This window comes from Branchiostoma floridae, chromosome 11 (assembly GCF_000003815.2).
Source record: "Branchiostoma floridae strain S238N-H82 chromosome 11, Bfl_VNyyK, whole genome shotgun sequence".
Lineage (NCBI taxonomy): Eukaryota > Metazoa > Chordata > Leptocardii > Amphioxiformes > Branchiostomatidae > Branchiostoma > Branchiostoma floridae.
Window position 1 is genome coordinate 19,761,668 of NC_049989.1, and position 11,101 is coordinate 19,772,768.

At 40.0% G+C, this 11,101-nt stretch overlaps 1 protein-coding gene across 10 annotated transcripts in view; it reads left to right on the forward strand.

Annotated features, from left to right (window-relative positions):
- The first annotated feature begins 1,817 nt into the window (after positions 1-1,817).
- The window catches only part of LOC118426343, a 19,047-nt gene continuing 9,763 nt past the window's right edge, over positions 1,818-11,101 (forward strand). Inside the window, exons 1-3 of one of the 10 annotated variants that reach the window (XM_035835659.1) lie at positions 1,818-1,895; positions 8,072-8,660; positions 10,585-10,800. In XM_035835659.1, coding sequence (XP_035691552.1) covers positions 8,090-8,660; positions 10,585-10,800 — 787 coding nt within the window. In that variant the 5' untranslated portion in view covers positions 1,818-1,895; positions 8,072-8,089. Of the gene's footprint in view, positions 1,949-3,160; positions 3,237-4,065; positions 4,258-8,071; positions 8,661-10,584; positions 10,801-11,101 lie in introns of those variants that run through there. The other 9 variants (XM_035835658.1, XM_035835657.1, XM_035835656.1 and 6 more) reach the window with 9 other exon arrangements.

Sequence of the window (11,101 nt, forward strand, 5' to 3'; positions counted from 1 at the left end):
TAGATAACAATAAGATGTTACTATTTCTAAAGCATTATTATCAAACAAAAAACTACAATCTTTCGGTAAGCGGCCTCCCTTTGTAAATACAATAACCTTTGTCTTTTTCAGGTTAACCTTCAGCTTCCATGATTTACAATATTGTTCTAGTCTAAGTAGGGAGGACTGTAAACCTTGTTGGGATTCTGAGAAGATAACCAAGTCATCGGCATATAAAAGACATGGCACTTTCATGTTGTACAGAATAGGAGAATTGCTAGAACAGTCATCAAATTCAGATACTATATCACTAATGAACAAATTAAACAATGTTGGACTCAGATTACAGCCTTGTCGAACCCCGCAGTTAGTTATATTTTCGAGCGTACCCTGCCCATACAAAGTGTTGCGCGGTCGAAAATTCGAATACCTGATTCGGACGTTGGAACATTGCTGTTTTTAACACTTTTTGTTCGAGGGCGCCAAATTTCTGGCGCATTTCGCATCAAAACATGTTGTTTTTTTTTTCAGGTGAGCATGACATAAATAAAATACAACACAGTGTATTCCGTATGTTGATGGGATTGCTGCCCCTACGGCCGGTGAGGCTATGGGACCGGTGAGGTGAGGTGAGGTATTCCGTAGAACCCTCGGTCCCAACCCTCCCGCGGGTTAGGCTGATATGTCGGGTGATACGGAATACACAGTGTTGTATTCTATATTTCGTGCTCACTGGACCGAACTTGCACGTGTTTGCGACAAATTATTGCGCATGCGGGAACGAGTATGTGGGATCCGTCGGATTTAGAATTCTTTCACGCCCATCTATCAATATTCGTTACGGCTCCATTCTTTCTTAATTCATTCATGAGATAACAATGGAACGTCAAAATGCCAATTTAGCCATGCTGGTAAAGTACTTTAAAAGAGCGAGCCGTGGAAAACCTGTGGCAACTACTAGCAACTGACGAAAGCAACACACTTCACCTGATTGAAGTCGAATGCTCAATCTCTATAAAGATGCCTAAGCCAGATCGATCAGACCTGCATTATCATCACAACCAGTCCCAACGGACAGGGAGTGTTAAAGATAGTGAGCCCCTATTAGCAGCAAATCCGACTTAAAGATGCGTCTCAAAATGTGTCCACTCACTCCTTAATCCATAGTCTTACCCGTAAATCTAGAGTTGATTCCATTATACCTCCTACAAAAAACTAACCACATAAGAAAATATCATTTCTTTTTTTTTCTACTATCATCAACTATTATGAAATAAATAAAATGAAAAAGAATTCTGATTGTCTAAACGTTTACTATACTCCCTGATACCTAGATACCTAGCTCCACAAGCAATACAAATAGCTACCTGAAGGTGGTATCCCACTGTACTTGGGGCACTGCGGCACTGCGGGGTTCAAAACATTGAACTGAACGAATTTCAGATATATATAAACAACGATTTTTTTACGCTTTGCGCTGTTGTCTTCTAAGTCATATTTTTACGTATAGCGCAATATCCTATATTTTTTTTTAAATGGGCGAAAATAAAACAACAATGCCATAGTGACCAAGCCCTGCAGTGCCGCACCGGTGGACCCAACTGCAGTGAGATACCACCTTTAGCATTCCGAATGTTGATATTCTCTGTAAACCCGTTAACGTTAACAGGCATCTAATTAAGTGCAGCCTTGGTATGAGTCAATAACCATGAAGTAAGTCAATAACCTCTCTATTTTTGTTTACAATATAATCACCAGATGTACATCTTCTAGGGTGTGTCACCATAACACGTATCAGCTGCTCAATGATTCAAATCATCACCATAGAAACTCATGACGTCACAATTATCGTCCAAGGGGCATAAAATGAAGAATGTCCTCCACAGGTGGGGTCTAATTGAGCACCGTTCCTTCAGGTGAGGACCAGGTCACATACGCCGTACGACCACTAAATTGTCTTGAGGCAGCCGTGAGTATATCGTACAATATTCTGCTGCCTTGCAATGTTTTAGATTAGCGTAGGCCATATTATGACAGAACATCGTATGACTAGTACTAATGTGGACTTGTTTTTTCCTTCGCCAAGACGTTTATGTTATCAGCGTTTGTGTATGTGTGTGTGCGTGTGTGTGTGTGTGCGCGCGCGTATGTGTGTGTGTGTGTGTGTCTAACTGCTGGGGGCGTTTCAGTCGCAAACTTTGTAACAGGATAAATCAAGAAGAAATACATAACTTTTAGATACAGTTGACAGTATAAAGAAAAGACCATACTCTTCATCAACAAGGGGAAGCTCGAACGGCCTAAACGTAGGATTTTGACATAGGAACTATCTTTGGTTTGACCAAGGAGGTTAAAGAATCTTTAACCTCCTTGGTTTGACTATATATATGCAAGCGGACGGTTGTATTCTGTTGTTATTGTCCGCGTGTTGCCCTAATCACATACTAGTACTATCCTTGCAAATTATCTAGATATCTACCTATGCTTGCTTATTCAAACAGCTCAATTTTATTTCTCAATTATCATCCCGCAATGTTCTGATATTAGGTAAGTTTGACTTCGAATAGACAGAATCGTGAAATGGCCGGGCAGACATGCAATAAAGTGGAATGCCAAAAAGCCTCCTTTTAGTGACAACCGTGTTCAATTTCACAAGAAAATATGAGATCATCTGCTAAAGCCCCTGCTTACAATGCGTGACTAAGCGACGGGAAACAAATAAGCCCCTGGAATATGTGGACAATTGCACACAAAGTACAGAAAAAAGACAAGATAATTCCTGAATGTTTAGACAACGTAAATCTTTGTCGAATACGTTAAATGGCGACACTTTACAGTCCATTGAAAAGTAACCGTCCAAGCAAGGGCCCTGGACAAACTCTGGAATGGAGTTTAAACAGGGTACCCCCATGCTTATCTTTACTATTTACAAAAACAAGCGTGAGCTTAGTTGCTTGGAATAGTAATCCTTGACCAAGGTCGTGACTTATTTTGTGAGTAAGCAACCAGTACTTTACGTTTAAAACAGTTTGAGAACGCCATCTCCAAGAAATAAGCTCCTTGCGCGAGCTTTGTTTACCAACTTTGGCTGCAGTACTTGTGTGTCTGCCCGTGTCACAACTATAGGCAGAGTCAGACACCGTGTTGCGCGCACCCGTGCGACAGGTTTGACAACATTTCAGGGCGCTATTGGAGACAGTATTGTTTACAATATCCTCGGCTGATCTTTTGGCAAAGACGTTTGCGACTACATAAAGGTAAAGTTAACTCTGAGGCTTTTAACAAAGTGTTGGGAATTTTTGGGCCAGCAAACGGGAACATTAAAGAGAGTACAAGACATCGGGGTAAAAGCCTTTAGACTACAGCAGTTTATTGCAGTAAATCTTTCCGGATCGGCCCATTATGAATTATTGATGTTACCTGTCCTGCGACCTGTTATAGTGATGGGGGCTAATTGTCATTTTTACATTTTACATCTGTGTAGTCTAATTGGTTTTGATACATTAATAGCAGCTTTGTATGATTGTTTCCAGTCCGTATTGTAGTACGTAAACAAAATTGCACGCTTCATCCACCACTGTCAAAAACAAATGTTTTCCTAGCTTCTTGCTTTCTTCGCAGACAATTGTAGTTAGCTCACCTGCATGGTAAAAGTTACGCAGGCTTTAACACTGTAAGTCTAATGTTCTTTACTATACAGATAGTTGTTTATGTTTATAGTGTGCTGTACCGGCGGTATCTTAGCAACTGACAAGGTTTGATGGATGATTAAAAGAAGATTATAGGGTAGAGCTCCTTAGGCTAGCGGAAAAACCTGTCCTAGTTAATTTTTTCCGCTTTGCTGGGTCCAACGATATCTTATAGTCCGTTCACCCTAAAATCTTGTGCGGACTGTTCTAGTGGCATAAAAGGGTAAAAAAAATTTGTATCCTTTATACATCTATAGGTAGAAAAATATGATCCATTCTGCTTTTAATCTGTAATGTTGTCATCCAAGAACAGGGGTATTCTAAATTTGGGGGGACTACTTTGTACGCGGATTGTTTTTGATTCGGAACGATGAACAGCGAAGTAATACTAGTGTACTACGACCACACCGCAAATAGTGATTATACTACTGAGTCACCGACATTCCCATGAAGTGTCATTTTTTCTGGGTTAAGAAAGCCTGCTATACTACCCAAACTGGTGCTCAAAACGCAGTTTTTGGTCTCAAATAGTTTGTTATGTGACTGACGCCCTCGTTGGAGGTTTTCGGCGCTGTGAAAGAGTTGAAAGGTGGGTTTGTTGTTTGGTCTTGTAAGACTTTAAAGCCCTATAATTCCTTCACCTGACATACATGCAGATTAGTGTATAGGGACTGCACAAAGAAGGAGATATGTTCAGAGTTGGTGGGACAGTCAGTTCTTTGCAATGTTAAAATTTGGAAACGCTGCTTTCGCTTTGAGTCAACAAGTGAAGATTTTACCGAGATTGCATACATTTCACTACTCCGTACAGTTACTGTTTGATGCTCGTTTTTAAACTAAACAGATGTATATAATAGTCTGGTTGTTACTCTGGAAGTGAGCTAGGATCCGCCATGACAGTATTGTAGGATCCCCAAAGTTAGTTAAGAGTTTTGTAAGACATAGGAAGATGAAAACTAGCAGGTAAAAGCTTCGTTGTGCTAAACTCGACTTCTAAAAGTATTTCTAGTTCATATGACGTAACTCCTAATCCTGTGTTTTAAGATAAAGAAACCGTTCACTTAAATCTTATTGGTGTGTATTTTTGTTGATGAAATAGGTAATTTTAGCCTTACACATTTTAGATAGCAACATTTTCTCATTTTCTATTCTGACTCTATCAGACGTCAAAATGCCGTCTGCTTTAAAACTGAAGCAAGGCCCGATTAGTGATTACATCATATAACTTCCATACTGGCTTCACAGAAATAGCCAACTATAGAAATAGATCATAAAGGTCTCTGTATTTTAGACAGGTCTTTGTCATCGTGGGCGTTTGCTTGCAATGCGTTTGTTTGTTATTTTGAAAACGACATGCAGACATTACGTGACGTTTGGATATTATGTGAGTTCTGAATTTCAAAATCGTATTATACAATTAAGGAACCCCAGCCTGATTCGCCTGTACCCATCAGCCTCTGCGGCAACCTTCTCAGAACAGTAGAAATCACAAAAGTGCTAGGTGTATGGCTTCAGTCAAACCTCAAAAGGGAAAAACAAGTGTGCGAGTAACAAAGGGTTGTTCATGTTACACAGCCTGAAGACATTTGACTGTTTACAGCTGTGTCTTAGCTTCATAAGGCTGATCCTTGAGTACTGCGCACATGTATGAAACCGACAAGCCGCCACAACAGAAGCCGTACAGAAACGTACGTGTCGGATCGTCTTGGGTCACAAGTCTTCCGATTACAGCTCAGCGCTGCAGATGTGCAAACTGGAAACCCTTGAGAACAGACGCAGGACTCTCTGCCCACAACATGTCTAACGTTACGTCCGAAAGCACAGCAGACCTCTTGCCCTGCACGCCTCGACGGCTGAAACTTAAGAAACTCTAGAACTAAGAAAATGACTCTAGCACTCAGTCGAACCACCCATTACCAAAACAACCCATTACAGTCTGCCAGTTAAGAATGTTAAGTGACATGTAGTAATTGCTATGCTATCATTGTGATTTTTACTCTGTATTACTGTCATCATGATGTTTAATTTAACACGAGTACTTTTTAAATATGTGGCGGTTTAGCGAATGAATCGCACTATTATGTTGAGTTTTAAATGATGATATGAGTGAAATGTACCTTGGCCCAAAAGGGCTGTAAAATTTCACGTCAATAAAAACAAAACAAAAAAACTTCATTAATAATTTTTAAGAAAACAGCTCATGTCGAAGCTGTCATGCTTTTAGACAAAATGCCGAAAGTATAGAGCCAGTCTCTTCTTTTCTTTTGCATGTTTAGTTACCACTACATTTACCACTAAAATTTTATTAGCTTGAAAAAAAATAGATATCAACCTCTGAACAATATTGAAATTGTTTTTGTACATTTAGTTAGACATCAATGCATAAACTTAAAAAGGAGCAATTACATAAAGGCACGGGTGTGGTATACTAATCATGGGTTACGTGCAGCACGGTTTCCGGCTAACCTATTCATTATCCACTATCCTACAGTGCATTTATCTTATTACCTACTACCTACCTAGTCCCTATTTATCTTATTGGTGGTGAAATATTCCTGTAACTCTAGATGTACAATTCCTGTGTAATTTTCTGTCCCTACTTGTAGACTCTAATATTAGCAACGCTGCCTGAGAGTCTGTGTAATGTACATGTCACTTAATGTACATGTCCGAATAAATAGATAAATGACCTTAGTATTATCTTATTTCTATATGGTGTTTACAGCTAGGACGTGCGGGACAGGGTTTCGGGATGAGATTCTTAGTCAAAGTCCCTTGTTTCAGATATCTAATCTGAAGATGTCTGATCTTTAAAGATGTTAAAAGTCACATGAACGAACCCAAAACATCGTTGTATACATTATTCTACTGGCATACAATTTAATGCTCGTTTGCGAAAAGATATAATGTAACAATTCTATGAAATAGTATGACTGTCTCTATATTTTCGACAGGCCTCTAACAATCTTGACGTTTGCAATTGCCAAACGAAAATAATAGAAGAACCTCATTGCACGGCAATTGTGCATTGTACAGTGTATAGCAACAACTATTACACAACGTACAAAATGGATGTAGAGAATAAGATTTAACATCCGAATTGACATAACAATGAGGGCCAATGCAGTCTTTGATATAGTGTTACAATCGAGTATTATATAAGCTTCAGTGCATCGCAAAAAGAGCAGTTACTAAGTATGGAAAATAAAGAACAGGCGTGGTACTAATCATGGGCTACATGTTGTTTTCCGGTTGACCTATTTGTAACCCATCGTCCTTCACTGTGTGCATTCATTGCATTGTTGGTAAGACACTACTGTAACTATAGATGACCTTCTTTTGTTCTTGCGACCTCGGTTTCCATTCATACGCCTGACATCTTCACCAAATTAGAAACTGGTGCAATGATTCGTATTTCTAAGAAAGACGCCATTCAAAACTTTACTCTTTGCTCCGACGGCTGAAAAAGATGTTGTTGACCATCTTTGTAATAAAGAAGGGCAACACGTAACGTAAAAGGTCAAGGGTGATGCTTTTCTTGGAGAGTTAAAACAGTTTAATGAGGAATATAAATCTCTCTTTACTTATTTTAGTATCTGAAGTGTGGAAAATTTACCGAGTTAACACATAGCCGATTAGAATGCTCCTATCGCTGGCAGCATTACGTCTGTCTCACCGTTTGCTTTAACCGGTGACCAAAACAATGGTCTGTGATGCGACTTTTGCATTATACAACACGAAATGTGTATATGACCAACAGTACATGGCTAATAATTCATAGCGCAAGATGACTGGTAGCGCTACGATAAAATGAAATTACTATTGTTTCCACTCAAATTTGTTCACAACACTTGTTCTTTTGTCATGCATCAGGTAATGTACTGAAATATTAGTATGCTTTGCGTTAATGGATTGTTTTTTGTTGCAAAAGGTCTGTTAATCATCCCCAAGGGACCGATTTTCATCACGAAGCACCGGTCGTTGTTCCGGCTTAGTGCATCATAGCCTGTCTTTAAATTTTCAGGCAATGAAATGTTGATCACTTTTTCTGTGAATTGCACTACTGTTTCCTCATTCCTATGGTTGTATATTCTCATTGTTAACCACTGCTTTTCATGTACAAAAGACATCCACGATACTTCTAAAATATAATACAAAAGTTATGAAAATCATTTTCTAACCGATCAGTTGAACCTAGCAGGGTTAAATTGTGAGTTCAAACACGGAAATAATAGATGAGATAGAAAATTCACATATTGCTTTATGGAAGACTATGATAATACAAATAGAGCAATACAATGCTGTCTTTAGATTTAAGATAAAATGTGACAATTATAATTGATGGTAGTCGTCACTTCTAGGACCATGCAGATAATCATAAAATATTGTTGTTGTTGTTTTAGCCCCAGCCCTTCAGCACCATGAAGCGGACAGCTGTGGTTGCCGTCCTTCTTTGTGCTCTTTTCGGTCAACAGTCAAGTTCGACAACACCCAGCCCTACCCCAGCAACCAACACCACATCGCCGAGCGTTACCGAGTCCACGACGAACAACAACAACGCCACCCCGAGTGTTACCGAGTCCACCACGAACAGCAACAACGCCACTCCGAGTGTTACCGAGTCTACCACGAACAGCAACAACGCCACTCCGAGTGTTACCGAGTCCACCACGAACAACAACAACGCCACTCCGAGTGTTTCCGGGTCATCCACGACTAACAACAACCCCACTCCGAGTGTTTCCGGGTCAACCACGACCAACAACAACCCCACTCCGAGTGTTTCCGGGTCAACCACGACCAACAACAACCCCACTCCGAGTGTTTCCGGGTCAACCACGACCAACAACAACCCCACTCCGAGTGTTTCCGGGTCTACCACAACCAACAACATCCCGACCCCGCCTCCAAATTCCGGATCAGATTCAGGTTCAGGTTCGGGCTCAGGGACAGATTCGGAGTCGGGTTCGGGTTCTGGTGGTGGTGGTGACCGTACGTTAAGGCTTTATTTCCGCTGATTGTACTACTGCAATTAATTACCTCCATGAAATGTCATGGAATGGAGGTTATATTTTCTGTTATGTGTCTCTGTCTGTGTAGATGATTACTCAAGAACGGCTGGATGGATTGGTTTCATACTTGTTGTGTTGGTGGGGTGTGATGAAAGCTCGAATCGATGAGATCTTGGGAGCCGTATCTGTCGTTATAATCGATGTAATAATATCAGAAATCACCCCTATATTTGAGATATATTTGTACAGGTATCGTGCTGTATGTGTTTGTTAATGGGCTTAGCTGCAAGCAGATAGTGAGGTGACAGCTGTTTGGGGAACCCCCAGTAGTTTTATTTATGTCTGCTTAGGACTGTTTGAAATATTTGTAACAGTTGGCACAGTAGTTACCTCCATGAAATGTCATGGAGGTTATATTTTCTGTTATGTGTCTCTGTCTGTGTACAAGATTACTCAAGAACGGCTGGATGGATTGGTTTCATACTTGTTGTGTTGGTGGGCTGTGATGAAAGCTCGGATCGATGTGATTTTGGGCGCCGTATCTGTCGTTATAATTGATGTAATAATATCAGAAGTCCCCCCTATATCTGCGATATATTGGAACAGGCATCGTGCTTTAAGTGTTTGTTAATGGGCTTAGCTCTAAGCAGATAGTGAGGTGATTTGTATGACAGCTGTTTGGGGAACCCCGAGTTTTTTTAATATGATAATTAGTTTTATTAATGTCTGCTTAGGATATCATGGAGATGTGAAGCGTAAGTATAATTGTAAGAAGTTGAGGTACATTTAACGGTAATGCTTAACAGGTATGGATGTCTCACATACTGTACTGCTGATTTGAGTGACATGGTGATTAAAATGCCATTAGGTCCTCTCATCTTAGATGGGTTGGGTGTCAGAAGTTATATGTGCGATACAGATGTTCTGATTTCGTTATGTTAAGGGACAGCTGTTAGTTGTCTCTTTCGTAGCCAATGGTACTTGTTTTTTAGCAGACGGGGTTGGCGCCAAGTATTCATCTTACAGTTGATGTAGGCCTATCAGAGGAAAGTGTGCATCTCATTTTTGTACCGTGTGAACAGCTGATGTTATGACATATTGGTGGAAAATCAAATCACCATTTGACTGAAGTTGGCCACATCCCTTCTTCTTTCTGAGTTTCCCAACTTCCTCCCACCACACCGCTCTGAGGCACATAGTCGAACCTCAATAATGCTGACAACCTTAGACAGTTTAAATGCCAAACATCAAGCTTAAGGAACACCACGCTACCATATGCCGTCGACCTCTTAAACGCACATTACACAATTAAGTGTCACATTTTAATAATTACTAATCAGATGGACATCCTCTGTGTCATTAAATAAATACACCACTACTTTCCCATAACATTTATAACCATTACTCTCAAATACAACCGACTATAAACATACATACCATCCACAAAAAAGCAATAAATATTTCATGGAGGTATGAGGTCCCCGAACTCTAGTTAATTATTATCATTGTATATGTTCATTGTGACCCACTGAATTCTAGAAGAAAACATCCAGGATTATATTAAGTTATAAAAAAGATTGACCATGCGAAAGTTTTGATCATAAAAACCATTAGCTCAAATATTCTAAACCCTAGCAAAGTTGTACCGTAATTTCAAACACCGAGAACAAAAATGAATTCACCCAAATTTTCGGACAGTCCAACTCCAAACTTTGTCGAAATATTAGCAATCACCGATTCTGTGACTGTTTCTTTTCGAAGAAACTACTACATTGAAAACGGATTCTTTTTTAAAAGCTACAAAGACATAGTGAAAAAATATCTTCCTCCAACAGAATAATAAGTAAACTAATGTTTATGTGACTACAATTGCCATAACCTTTCTTATCTCCTTTTTTTTCTAGCAGCAAACGTAGTTGTGCAAAAGACTGGGCCCAGCGGAACAGTAACCAGTCCGAACTACCCCAACTTATACCCGAACAGCCAGGACTACCAGTACCTGATAACCGTCACTTCATCGAAAGTCATCCGCCTCACCTTCTCGGCGTTTAATGTGGAGAACAATTGGGATTTCGTCTATGTGTACGATGGAAACGCAACCGACAGTGTGTTTCAATTAGGTAAGACAATGATTATATATGTGTGTGTAGTGAATAACAACTTTAGGTTTTTCGATGTAGGTTAGACATCCAGGTAATAAGATGCACAAAAAAGTAGTTACTCAAGCAACTGGATATGGTTTTGGAAACGGTCAGACGTTTCAACTGGAATCCACCTGTTTTCGTCAGAGACACTGAAGTGATCTTCATTCCATAGTTAGAGCTATCAGGCTAAAATCTTGGGTGGAGAAACCCGGGCGGGCCTATAAGAGAGGCCGCTTTGGTTTCCTCGGGGACGTGCCTTGGGGGGCGCATTATGTAT